This window comes from Lissotriton vulgaris, chromosome 5, assembly GCF_964263255.1.
Source record: "Lissotriton vulgaris chromosome 5, aLisVul1.2, whole genome shotgun sequence".
NCBI lineage: Eukaryota > Metazoa > Chordata > Amphibia > Caudata > Salamandridae > Lissotriton > Lissotriton vulgaris.
Window position 1 is genome coordinate 289,038,426 of NC_141693.1, and position 17,499 is coordinate 289,055,924.

The 17,499-nt window shown below is 48.0% G+C and overlaps 1 protein-coding gene across 1 annotated transcript in view; it reads left to right on the forward strand.

Annotated features, from left to right (window-relative positions):
• The window catches only part of LOC147710730 (arf-GAP with coiled-coil, ANK repeat and PH domain-containing protein 3-like), a 136,129-nt gene that overhangs the window by 18,000 nt on the left and 100,630 nt on the right, over positions 1-17,499 (forward strand). The window contains exons 3-4 of the mRNA XM_086919384.1: positions 3,880-4,172; positions 5,944-6,103. Coding sequence (XP_086775510.1) covers positions 3,880-4,172; positions 5,944-6,103 — 453 coding nt within the window. The remainder of the gene's footprint in view (positions 1-3,879; positions 4,173-5,943; positions 6,104-17,499) is intronic.

Genomic DNA, 17,499 nt, shown 5'->3' on the forward strand with positions numbered 1-17,499 from the left:
CAGTGGCGTCACTAGGGGGGTGCGGGGGGTGCGGACCGCACTGGGTGACACCAAAACATGGGGTGACACCAATGAGCGGCGACCAGCGCAGATGCCATGTGAAGCTCTAATTATTGTATTCACCGATGCAGACTGTCGCGCATTAGTTTACTTTAAATAATTCCTGCTAGCAATCACTGATTCTAGTTAAGAACGGTCTGTGTCATTCCCCCTTGTGACACCTGGAGTCTCGCCTTGAGTGCCTGTGGCCATGCATGGTCTGATTGGTCAGAGGCACAGGTGGGGGTTTCTCCTTATCACGCACGCATGCGTCAAAGCAGCGCCATTCCTCCAGCTCTCATCCTGTGCGCGCTGGGGCCTGTGGCTGTCCCTAGTTTGGAGCCAGTTCTTGCCCGGCCTCCTCCTTCCACGCACAGGTCACCAGGTCACTAGGCATGGGAAGATTCATGCCGTGTGGGTGTGCTGCTAACACATCTCTGATCCAAGGCAGTGTTTCATCACGGAACGTGCTCAGTGGCGTCACTAGGGTTGGTGTCACCCAGTGCGAGTAACTCATGGTGTCACCCCCTCATGACTTACCCCATGGACCTCCTCTGTGACAGAGCCAAGGCCGCCTCATCCGGCACGCCTTCCAGGTGGTCATCCTGGCTCCTGCAGACCTCCAGTTCGTCCACGTCCTTGGTCAGGGTGTCCCTTCTGGATCCGCCGGCCTCTGGTCGCGCTGGTTGTTCTCCCACCGCTTTCTCCTCCGTAGCGTCCGCTACCGCGCCCTCCTTCGCGTTGTCCTTCTCTGCTCTCCTGCTTTCACCTCCTTGCATCCGAGTTCCCATCTGCAGTTCCGGGTCATCGGAATATAAAGTCCCTCCTCCCCCCTGCACGGGACGTATTACACCGGCAACAGAGGAAGAGACCAGGAAGCAGGACTCCTTGGTGCCCCGGGGCTCCAGCCACAAGCCCCTTAGGCTTTTTCCTTACAGTACTCCCCTACCAGTCTTGGCCGATCGGGCCAAGAGTCCACCGTAAGGAACGACCCAGAAGGTAATACTGAAAGGACTGGAGGGCCCATATAATGGCAGAGGCGAGGTTGCAAAGTTTGGCCAGCAGCCAACACAGCGTAACCAGATCATAGCTGCCAAGGTTTCAGAATGCTATGTGTGACATTTTCATAATTTCAGGGTAGTTATGAGTGACATTTCAACGACTATGAGTAACACTTTCTCGCAAGCAAAATCTAGCAGTGAAGACAAGGGAAACATATAGATATCAGAAATTGCACCCATATGAGCAATGAAAAACTCAAAGGAGATCTTAAAACTGCAACAAAGGCACAGAAATTGAAGGGCGCTAACAGGAGACTTCTCCTTGCAATCCAGCTGCACAGACTATTGACACCAACTCAATTTACTAATCTGAAAGTAATCTAAGCTTTATGGGCAAAACAATATTTCATAGAGTAAACAGATTCAGTTACAGTCCACTGCTGAACTCAGTCCAAGATCTTTATTAACGTTTCTTGCACACTCACATTTTGTTAACACTCCACAGCCTTGCAGGGGACTAACTCATAGGGCCTTGAGGGCCACACAGACTCTGAGAATGCACCTCAATCATAAATATATTTGTAGTTAAAGTGAACGTTTAAAGGCTCAGGAGTCCCACCCTTAAAAACAGATTTGCATGTAGATAGTAAAATAAGCTACTAACTGGGAGAAAATATCACTGGCCCAAACTGTAATGTTGACACCATATAGAATAAAATAGTGTTCTGCAGTACAGACTACATCTGTCGGAATATTGAAAGGAACTACACAAAGTTTGCATAACTTGTTCATTTGTCTTGAAAAAACTAATTAGTGAGACTTCACAATTCATGTTACTTCGGGAGAAGTGTTATTAACAGATTAGTGCTTCCAAAAGAGGTGCACGTTCAGCAGATTGATTCACACAAAAATTAACGTGTAATGTGCTCCTTTTATCAGCACAGGAAACTTTAATTTTACTATTAGCAACACTTGTTTTACATTTTGGTGCGTACCCCTCCACGAACAAAATGCAAGCACCTGACTCGATCACGCAATTGTTTCTGATAATATGAACAGCACTGTACTTACCAAACAGCACGTTCCGTGATGAAACACTGCCTTGGATCAGAGATGTGTTAGCAGCACACCCACACGGCATGAATCTTCCCATGCCTAGTGACCTGGTGACCTGTGCGTGGAAGGAGGAGGCCGGGCAAGAACTGGCTCCAAACTAGGGACAGCCACAGGCCCCGGCGCGCACAGGATGAGAGCTGGAGGAATGGCGCTGCTTTGACGCATGCGTGCGTGATAAGGAGAAACCCCCACCTGTGCCTCTGACCAATCAGACCATGCATGGCCACAGGCACTCAAGGCGAGACTCCAGGTGTCACAAGGGGGAATGACACAGACCGTTCTTAACTAGAATCAGTGATTGCTAGCAGGAATTATTTAAAGTAAACTAATGCGCGACAGTCTGCATCGGTGAATACAATAATTAGAGCTTCACATGGCATCTGCGCTGGTCGCCGCTCATTGGTGTCACCCCATGTTTTGGTGTCACCCAGTGCGGTCCGCACCCCCCGCACCCCCCTAGTGACGCCACTGAACGTGCTGTTTGGTAAGTACAGTGCTGTTCATATTATCAGAAACAATTGCGTGATCGAGTCAGGTGCTTGCATTTTGTTCGTGGAGGGGTACGCACCAAAATGTAAAACAAGTGTTGCTAATAGTAAAATTAAAGTTTCCTGTGCTGATAAAAGGAGCACATTACACGTTAATTTTTGTGTGAATCAATCTGCTGAACGTGCACCTCTTTTGGAAGCACTAATCTGTTAATAACACTTCTCCCGAAGTAACATGAATTGTGAAGTCTCACTAATTAGTTTTTTCAAGACAAATGAACAAGTTATGCAAACTTTGTGTAGTTCCTTTCAATATTCCGACAGATGTAGTCTGTACTGCAGAACACTATTTTATTCTATATGGTGTCAACATTACAGTTTGGGCCAGTGATATTTTCTCCCAGTTAGTAGCTTATTTTACTATCTACATGCAAATCTGTTTTTAAGGGTGGGACTCCTGAGCCTTTAAACGTTCACTTTAACTACAAATATATTTATGATTGAGGTGCATTCTCAGAGTCTGTGTGGCCCTCAAGGCCCTATGAGTTAGTCCCCTGCAAGGCTGTGGAGTGTTAACAAAATGTGAGTGTGCAAGAAACGTTAATAAAGATCTTGGACTGAGTTCAGCAGTGGACTGTAACTGAATCTGTTTACTCTATGAAATATTGTTTTGCCCATAAAGCTTAGATTACTTTCAGATTAGTAAATTGAGTTGGTGTCAATAGTCTGTGCAGCTGGATTGCAAGGAGAAGTCTCCTGTTAGCGCCCTTCAATTTCTGTGCCTTTGTTGCAGTTTTAAGATCTCCTTTGAGTTTTTCATTGCTCATATGGGTGCAATTTCTGATATCTATATGTTTCCCTTGTCTTCACTGCTAGATTTTGCTTGCGAGAAAGTGTTACTCATAGTCGTTGAAATGTCACTCATAACTACCCTGAAATTATGAAAATGTCACACATAGCATTCTGAAACCTTGGCAGCTATGATCTGGTTACGCTGTGTTGGCTGCTGGCCAAACTTTGCAACCTCGCCTCTGCCATTATATGGGCCCTCCAGTCCTTTCAGTATTACCTTCTGGGTCGTTCCTTACGGTGGACTCTTGGCCCGATCGGCCAAGACTGGTAGGGGAGTACTGTAAGGAAAAAGCCTAAGGGGCTTGTGGCTGGAGCCCCGGGGCACCAAGGAGTCCTGCTTCCTGGTCTCTTCCTCTGTTGCCGGTGTAATACGTCCCGTGCAGGGGGGAGGAGGGACTTTATATTCCGATGACCCGGAACTGCAGATGGGAACTCGGATGCAAGGAGGTGAAAGCAGGAGAGCAGAGAAGGACAACGCGAAGGAGGGCGCGGTAGCGGACGCTACGGAGGAGAAAGCGGTGGGAGAACAACCAGCGCGACCAGAGGCCGGCGGATCCAGAAGGGACACCCTGACCAAGGACGTGGACGAACTGGAGGTCTGCAGGAGCCAGGATGACCACCTGGAAGGCGTGCCGGATGAGGCGGCCTTGGCTCTGTCACAGAGGAGGTCCATGGGGTAAGTCATGAGGGGGTGACACCATGAGTTACTCGCACTGGGTGACACCAACCCTAGTGACGCCACTGGGTGGCTCACAGTCCAACGGAGCAACCTAAAAAATAAAAAATAAGAAGGGTTAATTGCCCGAGTCCCAATGCCGCGCTCCAACGACCCAACCTGCAAAACAAAATAAAAAGACATTTAAAATACAGCCTCCTAGCGAGGCTGTTGTCCTTAAAGGCAGGCTGTGGGAGCTGCGAGCAAAGAGGTAGATTCTGCTGCTCCCCAGCCTTTTATTCTAACCCCAATCTGGCCAGGTCTGGTTCTAACCGGCCTAGCTTTTATGCGACGTGTACACTCGGAAGTGATTACAATCACTTCCGGGGCACACACCAACAACCTGTAGGCCAACCCTTGGCGGGGTGTGCCTGTCGCATCACCATTATGCGCGACAGGCCCGCCTCTGTGTGGTCTTCGGGGGCCGGCACGACTGCCATACATGTGGCGTGTCCGATGCCGGCCCCACCTTCCTAGGTTGACATACTGCATACTATTAAAGTCATATTCTGGCAAAATTTTACAAACAATCTCTCTGCACTAGAATCACTACGGTCCTCGATGCCCATGTCCCTTTAAAAACACGTAGCTGCAGGGGCAAAGACTCTGCCCCCTGGTACAATGATGAACTAAAAAACTTAAAGCAAGGATGTAAACAAGCTGAGAGAAGGTGGAGACGCGATTACAGTAACACCTCGAAAGAGCTCTGAAAAACTAAGGTCTCTACTTATAAGAGTCTGATTAAAAAATCTAAAGCTGAATACTATTCCTCGCTGATCTGCAACACCACTAACAATTCCAGGAGTATTTTCAACATACTAAACCGTGTTACTAATCCGGAGTGTTCCAAGAATGCGATTGTCCCGTCCCAAGATCTTTGCGACAACCTTGCCGCATTTTTTAAGGAAAAAATCGAACTTATCCTTAAAGATCTGGACATGCCTCCGGAGTGTGTCCCCCCACCTGTCCTGAGCTCTGTCTCTCCGGTAGAACGATCGGCCGGCCTTGCCTCGGCTGCAAGTGAAATGTTACACGCGTTCCCTCCACTTACCTATGAGGCTTTCACTGAGTTGGCTAGAGGGATCGTTTCCGGCTCTCCTTGGGATCTGGTGCCTCCCAAAATTTGGAAGGAATTTGAGGATGAACTATTCCTCCCTCTTCAACAAATTTGCAACCAATCTTTGGTGACTGGCACTGTCCCAACTCATTGGAAATGGGCGTTAGTTTCTCTTTTGTTAAAGAAGCCCTCCTTAGACCCTGACTGTTCTAAGAACTATCGGCCTATCTCCCTGCTGCCTTTCCCCGCTAAGATAGTTGAGCGTTTGGTCAGTAACACTCTTTCCAACCATCTTGAACGCCATCTATTATTAGATGGGGACCAATTTGGTTTTCGGCCTGCCCATGGGACCGAAACAGCTCTCATCACCGCTATGGACGAGCTTCAAACGCGTGCAGACAGAAGACAGGCAGCGTTCCTGATCTTACTTGATATGTCTGCCACCTTTGACACGGTGAACCATACGATCCTATTGTGGCGGCTGTGGGAGGCAGGAGTGAGAGACACCACGCTGCTCTGGTTCCACTCTTTTTTGCAGGATAGGCAGCAGGCAGTCTCTATGCCACCTTTCCAGTCAGCCTTTTCCCTGGTATCACATGGAGTCCCTCGGGGCTCTGCAATCAGCCCTATTCTTTTCAATATTTATCTTAGACCTCTGATCTCTCTCATTAAAAGCTTCGGCATCAGGATTGTGAACTACGCCGACGACACGCAGATGATTCTCTCCCTGGAAGGCGAGGACTCTACCTCCTTGGAGGTTTTCCACAATTGTTTGCGTGAAACGTCTAGGTGGCTGAAGGATAATTCCCTTCAGTTTAATGCAGGAAAGACGGAGGTACTTTTCAGTGCTTGCACTAGGATTCCCCAACCATTTCCAACTAATTTTTGGCCCCTGGAAACTAGAGTTACTGTACGGCCGGTGGAATCTGTTCGCAATCTAGGGGTCATGTTGGATAAGAGGCTCAGCATGGAGACGCATGTCCAAAAAACGTCTGCCTGTTGCTTTGCCACCCTTCGCTCCCTACGGAAAGTCCTGCCCCTCCTACCTACCTGTGCCCGCGCTCAAGTGGTTAGATGTACCATCCTTAGCAGGTTGGACTATTGTAACGCCCTCCTGCTCGGGTACCCTGAGTTTCTGCTGGACAGGCTCCAGAGGGTCCAATCAGCTGCTGCTAAAGTGGCCCTGGGGCTACCGAGAAGTTCTCATGGAGCATCCGCACTGGCAAAACTGCATTAGCTTCCCATAAGGCAGAGGGTCCATTTTAAGGCCCTCTGTATAGTTTTTAGGGCTCTCCATGGAGCTGGCCCAGCTCCTCTGCAATCTAAATTTGCCTGGTATACCCCCACTAGACAGCTTCTATCCTCTGACGCTAAATTGGTAGTTGTTCCCAGATTCAGGAAGGTCAGAGCCGGTGGCAGATCCTTCGAAGTGACTGCCGCCAGACTATGGACCACTCTCCCCATCGAGATTAGGCATATCAGTGAACTCCTCCCGTTCAGAAGGAGGAATAAAACCTGGCTATTCCCCTGCTAGCCCGCTTCTCTCCAGTCTCTTTTCTCTCTCAGCGCCAGGATGCCTGCAATGGTGACAGCCGCGCTTTACAAATGTTTAAAATAAAATAAATAAATAAATTCTCTCTGCTGAGGTAGATTGGCCGCCTAAATTTGTTAGAAAAGTATGTAAGGGGAGGAGGTAATATTACAATCCTTTTCGGTTTTTGTTCAAGAGGGAATTAAAGAAGCATCAGTGGCGGATGGTGGTGTTTGTGAGTGGTGCGGCTGGGCTTGTTTCAAGGGGTGTGGGCACATTATGTCAGTCACACAGCCTAGCGTTTCCTTATGGCAAGGTAAGACCTCAGGAAGCCACTTAGTAGTGGTTCAAACCTGCTACAAAAGGCCCAAAAAGTGATTATTTTTCAGCATATTAGGGCCGCTCCAGAAAGCAAAATGCTCTTTTACAAATCACACTTAAAGTTCTCCTGTCATTCATGGGTAGTCCTGCCTGCTTTCAAGCCTTAATGACTATTATCAGGTTACACACAGATGTCAGCAGCAAGCGTTTAACTTGCTGTCACTGAGATATAGCATACTTGAGACAGTCAGACATTAGCTGCAGGCAGTAGTAGCAGTCAGATTGCAGCCCTGAAATAACAGTATTTTAATGTCCCATTCCCACAGAAGAGGAGACCTCTCAAGGCAGTTGGCTCCAATGCGTCCTAATCCCACTTGATGAGATGGACTCACCTCGACCACTTGATGAGGCGAGCTCACCCTGACCGCAGATGGGGTCGACCACAGTGTACTCGTGGATCTGGCTCTTCAAGATGTACAGAGAGTCTACCTCCCCCTGGGGGGAATTAATAACCCCCTCTCTGAAAGTCAGGAAGACGCAAGAATTAGAAATTACTCTCTTTCCGGTGCTGCTTTGTTACAGACAATCGAATATTGAACACCAAGGGGCATATTATCAAGAAACGGCGTTTAAATTATCGCCGCTTTAGCAGCAGGAAACTACCACTAAAGCGGAGATAATGGGCTTGATAATATACCCTTGTGAATTCCCATAGAAGCCCATGTTCTGGTGTAAACATGGGCTTCTATGTGAATTCACAAGGGCATATTATGAAGTCCATTATCTCCGCTTTATGGCAGTTTCCTGCCGCTAAAGCGGCGATAATTTTAACACCGTTCTTGATAATATGCCCCCACATTTGAAACTGGTTTGCTTCTTTTAGTTAAGAAGGAGGATGCATTTTATTCGGAAGCTTTGTATGAAAAGCAGTTATTTTTTCAAAGGCAAACTTACAACTTCTTTTTTCTAATTCATTACCATCAAGCAATGCAAAAAAACAAGATTAAGGGTTTGGATTCCTAAAGGCGCCAATTGCAATGAACTAACCAAATGGGCCGGGCACAGCTGGCATTGTTTTGACCTCCCTTGCCTACTGAACTGGAGGGATGCTGCCTTCAAGCCAGATCAGGCAACGCCAAATCCTCTTTTTTTTAAAAAAAAAAACGTTTATTAAACAAACCATCATTCACAGAGCCAGATGCAAGTTACGGTCTATGTAATGCGATCTCCTTTCTTTATCTGAATCTCGACCCTTCAGACTACTGTACTGTTTATGGCACGGACCTCTCTCTTTGTAGAATCCTTTCTGAAATCGCAGTTATATTTCTGTCCCATAACCGTGCCGAACAACACAAAATGAAGGGTGGCATTTTTGTTTTTTTGTCCTCTGAGATCCTTTACGGGGATTTAGAAAGGCTTCCTACCACTAGTCCATGTTTGCTAGATGTTCCGGAGGATGTGGTGCCTGTCTTTTAACCATGCACCTGCCAGCTTGCAGCCGTTGCCACTCTTTCACACTACCATGATTTCAGCCAGGATATATCACAGGTGGAAGAACAACACGTCAACAGCCCAACTGAACATGCGCATATGTGTAAGCTTGCAAGACTATATAGGCCTTGTTTCGCTTTAGTTTCCGAACGAAGACCCAGAACAGGTACCCGATAAGTAATTTTAAATATTCCATCTCCGTATCCTTGGTATATATTTCAGGGTCTTTCTTAGACAACTCTTATAGAACGGTTTGGAGCATTTTCAACCTTTGGTTTTCCACAAAAATTACTTTAAAATGTTTTGGGGGGAAAAGACCAGTCCTGTGTCAACAACAGGGAATAAAACACCAAAGGAGTCAGGTTAGTTGTACACCTCACCCAAGCCCTCTGCCCCCCTTATCTCCCCCACCCAATACAAACACCCACAGGGTCTAGTACAAGCACATGCTCTTTTTTGCCCAAGAAAATAAAACAAAATAAATACAGTGATGCCTCTGGTATTTCTTCTAAGGAACCTTCTAGTCAAAGGACAGATACTACAAATTGTCTGCCCAGGGGTATTAATTTACACATAGAAAAAATCTACCACCTAATATTCTTTGTTCATCTACTCGCTATCAGAAAACATTATACCAACAAAATTATACACACACACAAGAAATTGGTTTAGGTTACTTATTTCAGTCAACCCGATTTTTTTACACTAGGTTTTTTAGTTAAGTTTCATTTTTATATACATAAATATCCAGACGTCAAATGTCTATCCACATAATATACACTGTACAACAAGACATAAAAAATACGCATGAAAAACACACTTTTTAAACCCTTGTCATCCTGGGTTGAAATGAAGCCCAATCTTTTACATAAGGAAGTTCATGGCATAATCTTTTTTAGCCTTAATTCCTTTTTCACAATCACCATTTAGCCATAGAGCCTAGGAAGCTGAAAGAACTTTATGCTTCTTTTTTTGACAAGCTATCGTAGAATTTTTCACAATCAATTCCACATTTATATGTGTCGGATAATGGTAGATGTCGACGCGTTTCGGCCTATCAAAACAATTTAAGGCCTCCTCAGGACTTTGGGCAACAAGTACAAAATTACCTGCAAACAAATAATAGTAAAAATAAATATATATTTATACACCTCTACGACTATAGCAGTAACGGACACGAGCGCCCAAAGGTGCCCCTAAAGTGTAAGGAGAAGAAAAATTATCGAGGTTTTGGCGACATGCTTTTTGGACAAAGCGAAAAATATATATATATATATATAGATATAGAGAGAGAGATAGAACACCACCTAAAGTGCACAACTTTCTATCATGATAGACCCATAATTCTCCACACCAAAGACTGTGAAAAATGTATACTACGTAATAGTGACTCCAATACCTAGTTTCACAGTAAAAAAACACAAAATAAACCTACCAACATTAAGTTGTGTTACACTTCTTAGTACAAAGGATGACAATATCGTCCTCTACCTCTCGAAATCAAGGAAAATCGAACTCCTGCACCTAACGGTACAGATCAAACAATTTTATATATATAGAGAAACAACGCCTCTTTATATATTATGATAAAGATTTTTTACATACTTAGGATCGTATACACTATTCAACTAAGTAATGACCAAACCTCATCTTTATCATTTAATCCTGTTTTAGAAGTTTGGTACTTTTCAATAAGTCTCGCTTCCAGGTGGTTGGGTTTAACCTCTGTCTCTCCTTTATTCAGAGTCGTCACACAGCACAATACTGACCAATACATATCTGTAAATAAATGGTTGTGTGTGAAATAATGATTGACCAAAGGAGCCCCTATGGTCTGACACTTGATCCTGGATTTATGTTGTAAGATCCGGGTTTTTACTGCCTGAGTAGTCTGTCCAATGTAAAATTTTTCGCAAGGGCATTTAATACAGTAAATCAAATTTTTTGAATTGCAGTTTGAGAATGTTCTTTGAATGTGTGCATTACCATTGATGTTAATTTCTTTTGAGTCCTTCGTCAAGTCACATGCCACACAATTATGGCATTTGAAATGACCAATCACTGGAGGCAAACCGAGAGGATCTCTAGTATCTCTCGGCCCGAATTTTTCAGAGTTACTCTTGGCTCTCACTAGCTGACTTCGGATGTTTTGTCCTTTCTTAAACACAAACAAAGGTTTGGGTATATCTAGATCACCCAACAGTTTCCGATTTTTTTGAATCACCTTTTTGACCTTGTTAGCTCTTGGATCAAACGTAAGTACACACGTTTTGCCCAAGAGCATTGAAACTCTGACAGGATCCAGGCTGCGCGATCGAGCACTTTCATACCTGCTCACGCTTCTTCAATCGGCGAGTGGTAGCTGCTTACCCTAGTTTCCTCAGACACAAGACACAAACCTGGCCTGCAGTGAGCAGGCAAAACTTCATTCTTAGTTTCCCCGCTGTCACCACAAACACAAGTCTAGCTAGCCTGCCACTGGCAGTAAATCATGTGTCACTCTGGGCCCAGTGCGAAAATGGTGTCCAGGGTTAATTCACACAGCGGGAAGCAAACACCGCAAGTCGAGTCTGGGGAGTGTTTTAAAGTCCCCCCTGCAGCCTTTACCACACCCTTTCCCAACTTGTCACAGGGTGGGTCCCCACACAGGACCACCCCACCCTGTGACGAGTTGGGAAAGGTGGGATGAGAATGCTCTCTCCACTCCCTGAATCACATGGAGACTTAGCGCCACAGGGTTTGTGTCTCCAACTCCCAGGGCTAACTTCACCTCCATGTCATCAGGGGGTGGAGACTGGCCCCTGATGCTAGGTCATTGTCGAGCTGATGACCTCACACACCTCCGGGTTGGGAGATTGCCAGCCCAGCAAATGCTCTCTAGATTTTGGGCCCACCCAGGTATGCAATGTAAGTTTAGGGAAAGTGCTGTGAGGTAAGTGGCAGTCAGGCAGACAGTGCTGTAGAGAAGCCCACAGTCTAACAAGTTTGTATGTGTGGATATATGCATTTTTTAACCTCTTGGACGCGGGTTGATTTCCTGCGCTAAGCGGGAGAAATAAACGGCGGGCGGGATTCAGGCGGCTCCCGGCCGTCGTGTGCGCATGCCCACCATGACGCATGACGGCCGGGAGTCGTCATGAGCATGCAAGGGGTTAAAAAAACAAAAAATGCAATTTAGCATTGTAAAGGGGGCAAAGCCCTGACGCCCTCGCATAGAAACCACCACCGAGAAGCATATGTCACAGAATGGGCTTTTGCACAGGCCTCTGCATTACATCGCAGCCAAGCAGGCTGGGATAAGGACTCGCCTAATCACACTATATCTATAAGATTCAGCCTGCAAGTGCAACCACAATACCCTATTAAGCATGTGTAACGACCAGATTTTCGGACCAGATAGAATCAGACTAGAACACCACTAATCCAGCCGAAATGTAACCATCTCCCTCCTCAGGACCTACTTACAAAAGGCACCTGTGTATCTACCTAAGGATGGGGGAATTAGCAATATACAAGCTTAGATCCTTTACAACACCACACTCATACCTTATAGTCTCGCGGCAACATGGGCCCAGACTAGGCTACCCTGAGGCAGTTCTGATTATTTACCATTACACACTGCTCACCATCAGTGCTCACACAAGCCACTATCCTGTGGGTATAGGCACTGTATCCATCCAGTGCTCTCTCTACTTCATACATACACAAGCCACAAACCTGTGGGTATACACACTGACCACCATCAGTGCTCTCGTTACACACTGTATCCTCCCGGAGCTCTCGCAAGCCACAATCCTGTGGGTATACACATCGACCAAGGTCAATGCTCTCTCTCTAATGCCGCTACACAATGACGATCACTTTCCTATGAATACCTTCTCCATATTGGGGAAATCTCTCTCTCTACCAGGATTACAGATAATACAATATTATAGATTATGGGATAGATAGACAGGTCAATCCTCTCCCACACAAGAATGGCCAAATTATACTGTGTGAAGGTTATTCCCTATTTTGAGTGCTCCTCTACTGCCTTGCTCAGTTACCATTTACCTGGACGGGAGACGCCTCCGTTCACATAACGCAAACACAACAGGTGATGGACCGAATGTGGATCAATGTCACACACTCACCCCAGTCCAAAGATCTGGGCCCAAATCCATCGTTTTTTTGCACTCCACACCACCCTGGGTTAGACAATGGCGATATGCAAATCATCTCTGACCCTGTGCCCCATGGGAACAGTCCAGTCCGAACTACAAAAGCCATGTCCTTCCCAGAACGGAATCAAGCATCCGAGGACCGGACCGGTTTCGAGGTAACACCTCTCATCAGCCCGGCTAGCTTGACTCCAGTGGTGTGGAGTGCCTGGGACCCACGTCGGGGCATCCCCAGCGCACTTAGGGCGGAATATGCACACACAACAGGTGATGGACCGAATGTGGATCAATGTCACACACTCACCCCAGTCCAAAGATCTGGGCCCAAATCCATCGTTTTTTTGCACTCCACACCACCCTGGGTTAGACAATGGCGATATGCAAATCAGCTCTGACCCTGTGCCCCATGGGAACAGTCCAGTCCGAACTACAAAAGCCATGTCCTTCCCAGAACGGAATCAAGCATCCGAGGACCGGACCGGTTTCGAGGTAACACCTCTCATCAGCCCGGCTAGCTTGACTCCAGTGGTGTGGAGTGCCTGGGACCCACGTCTGGGCATCCCCAGCGCACTTAGGGCGGAATATGCAAACACAACAGGTGATGGACCGAATGTGGATCAATGTCACACACTCACCCCAGTCCAAAGATCTGGGCCCAAATCCAGCGTTTTTTTGCACTCCACACCACCCTGGGTTAGACAATGGCGATATGCAAATCAGCTCTGACCCTGTGCCCCATGGGAACAGTCCAGTCCAAACTACAAAAGCCATGTCCTTCCCAGAACGGAATCAAGCATCCGAGGACCGGACCGGTTTCGAGGTAACACCTCTCATCAGCCCGGCTAGCTTGACTCCAGTGGTGTGGAGTGCCTGGGACCCACGTCTGGGCATCCCCAGCGCACTTAGGGCGGAATATGCAAACACAACAGGTGATGGACCGAATGTGGATCAATGTCACACACTCACCCCAGTCCAAAGATCTGGGCCCAAATCCATCGTTTTTTTGCACTCCACACCACCCTGGGTTAGACAATGGCGATATGCAAATCAGCTCTGACCCTGTGCCCCATGGGAACAGTCCAGTCCGAACTACAAAAGCCATGTCCTTCCCAGAACGGAATCAAGCATCCGAGGACCGGACCGGTTTCGAGGTAACACCTCTCATCAGCCCGGCTAGCTTGACTCCAGTGGTGTGGAGTGCCTGGGACCCACGTCTGGGCATCCCCAGCGCACTTAGGGCGGAATATGCAAACACAACAGGTGATGGACCGAATGTGGATCAATGTCACACACTCACCCCAGTCCAAAGATCTGGGCCCAAATCCATCGTTTTTTTGCACTCCACATCACCCTGGGTTAGACAATGGCGATATGCAAATCAGCTCTGACCCCTTGCCCCATGGGAACAGTCCAGTCCGAACTACAAAAGCCATGTCCTTCCCAGAACGGAATCAAGCATCCGAGGACCAGACCGGTTTCGAGGTAACACCTCTCATCAGCCCGGCTAGCTTGACTCCAGTGGTGTGGAGTGCCTCGGACCCACGTCTGGGCATCCCCAAGTGCACTTAGGGCGGAATATGCAAACACAACAGGTGATGGACCGAATGTGGATCAATGTCACACACTCACCCCAGTCCAAAGATCTGGGCCCAAATCCATCGTTTTTTTGCACTCCACACCACCCTGGGTTAGACAATGGCAATATGCAAATCAGCTCCTACCCTGTGCCCCATGGGAACAGTCCAGTCCGAACTACAAAAGCCATGTCCTTCCCAGAACGGAATCAAGCATCCGGGGACCGGACCGGTTTCGAGGTAACACCTCTCATCAGCCCGGCTAGCTTGACTCCAGTGGTGTGGAGTGCCTGGGACCCACGTCTGGGCATCCCCAGCGCACTTAGGGCGGAATATGCAAACACAACAGGTGATGGACCGAATGTGGATCAATGTCACACACTCACCCCAGTCCAAAGATCTGGGCCCAAATCCATCGTTTTTTTGGACTCCACACCACCCTGGGTTAGACAATGGCGATATGCAAATCAGCTCTGACCCTGTGCCCCATGGGAACAGTCAAGTCCGAACTACAAAAGCCATGTCCTTCCCAGAATGGAATCAAGCATCCCAGGACCGGACCGGTTTCGAGGTAACACCTCTCATCAGCCCGGCTAGCTTGACTCCAGTGGTGTGGAGTGCCTGGGACCCACGTCTGGGCATCCCCAGCGCACTTTGGGCGGAATATGCAAACACAACAGGTGATGGACCGAATGTGGATCAATGTCACACACTCACCCCAGTCCAAAGATCTGGGCCCAAATCCATTGTTTTTTTGCACTCCACACCACCCTGGGTTAGACAATGGCGATATGCAAATCAGCTCTGACCCTGTGCCCCATGGGAACAGTCCAGTCCGAACTACAAAAGCCATGTCCTTCCCAGAACGGAATCAAGCATCCGAGGACCGGACCGGTTTCGAGGTAACACCTCTCATCAGCCCGGCTAGCTTGACTCCAGTGGTGTGGAGTGCCTGGGACCCACGTCTGGGCATCCCCAGCGCACTTATGGCGGAATATGCATACACAACAGGTGATGGACCGAATGTGGATCAATGTCACACACTCACCCCAGTCCAAAGATCTGGGCCCAAATCCATCATTTTTTTGCGCTCCACACCACCCTGGGTTAGACAATGGCGATATGCAAATCAGCTCTGACCCTGTGCCCCATGGGAACAGTCCAGTCCGAACTACAAAAGCCATGTCCTTCCCAGAACGGAATCAAGCATCCGAGGACCGGACCGGTTTCGAGGTAACACCTCTCATCAGCCCGGCTAGCTTGACTCCAGTGGTGTGGAGTGCCTGGGACCCACGTCTGGGCATCCCCAGCGCACTTAGGGCGGAATATGCAAACACAACAGGTGATGGACCGAATGTGGATCAATGTCACACACTCACCCCAGTCCAAAGATCTGGGCCCAAATCCATCATTTTTTTGCGCTCCACACCACCCTGGGTTAGACAATGGCGATATGCAAATCAGCTCTGACCCTGTGCCCCATGGGAACAGTCCAGTCCGAACTACAAAAGCCATGTCCTTCCCAGAACGGAATCAAGCATCCGAGGACCGGACCGGTTTCGAGGTAACACCTCTCATCAGCCCGGCTAGCTTGACTCCAGTGGTGTGGAGTGCCTGGGACCCACGTCTGGGCATCCCCAGCGCACTTAGGGCGGAATATGCAAACACAACAGGTGATGGACCGAATGTGGATCAATGTCACACACTCACCCCAGTCCAAAGATCTGGGCCCAAATCCATCGTTTTTTTGCACTCCACACCACCCTGGGTTAGACAATGGCGATATGCAAATCAGCTCTGACCCTGTGCTTCATGGGAACAGTCCAGTCCGAACTACAAAAGCCATGTCCTTCCCAGAACGGAATCAAGCATCCGAGGACCGGACCGGTTTCGAGGTAACACCTCTCATCAGCCCGGCTAGCTTGACTCCAGTGGTGTGGAGTGCCTGGGACCCACGTCTGGGCATCCCCAGCGCACTTAGGGCGGAATATGCAAACACAACAGGTGATGGACCGAATGTGGATCAATGTCACACACTTACCCCAGTCCAAAGATCTGGGCCCAAACCCATCATTTTTTTGCACTCTACACCACGCTGGGTTAGACAATGGCGATATGCAAATCAGCTCTGACCCTGTGCCCCATGGGAACAGTCCAGTCCGAACTACAAAAGCCATGTCCTTCCCAGAACGGAATCAAGCATCCGAGGACCGGACCGGTTTCGGGGTAACACCTCTCATCAGCCCGGCTAGCTTGACTCCAGTGGTGTGGAGTGCCTGGGACCCACGTCTGGGCATCCCCAGCGCACTTAGGGCGGAATATGCAAACACAACAGGTGATGGACCGAATGTGGATCAATGTCACACACTACATTCTGTCCATCTACATTCTGTCCATCAAATTGTTTTTTGTAATTTTCTCCCTGAGTGTACTGGGGTAGCTCAGACGTGGGTCCCAGAGCCTCCACACCACTGGAGTCTAGCTAGCCGGGCTGATGAGAGGTGTTACCTCGAAACCGGTCCGGTCCTCGGATGCTTGATTCCGGTCTGGGAAAGATCTGGCTGTGTAGTTTGGACTGGACTGTTCCCATGGGGCACAGGGTCAGAGCTGATTTGCATAAAGCCATTATCTAACCCAGGGTGGTGTGGAGTGCAAAAAACGATGGATTTAGGCCCAGATCCTTGTACTGGGGTGAATGTAAGACATTGATCTACATTCTGTCCATCAAATTGTTTTTTGTAATTTTCTCCCCGAGTGTACTGGGGTAGCTCAGACATGGGTCCCAGAGCCTCCACACCACTGGAGTCAAGCTAGCCGGGCTGATGAGAGGTGTTACCTCGAAACCGGTCCGGTCTTCGGATGCTTGATTCCGGTCTGGGAAAGATATGGCTGTGTAGTTTGGACTGGACTGTTCCCATGGGGCACAGGGTCAGAGCTGATTTGCATAAAGCCATTATCTAACCCAGGGTGGTGTGGAGTGCAAAAAACGATGGATTTAGGCCCAGATCCTTGTACTGGGGTGAATGTAAGACATTGATCTACATTCTGTCCATCAAATTGTTTTTTGTAATTTTCTCCGTTCACATAACAGCATCTGACTAGAAGAAAGGTTAACTTTATCATAAGGAAACAACAATCACGCACTAGTTCGCTA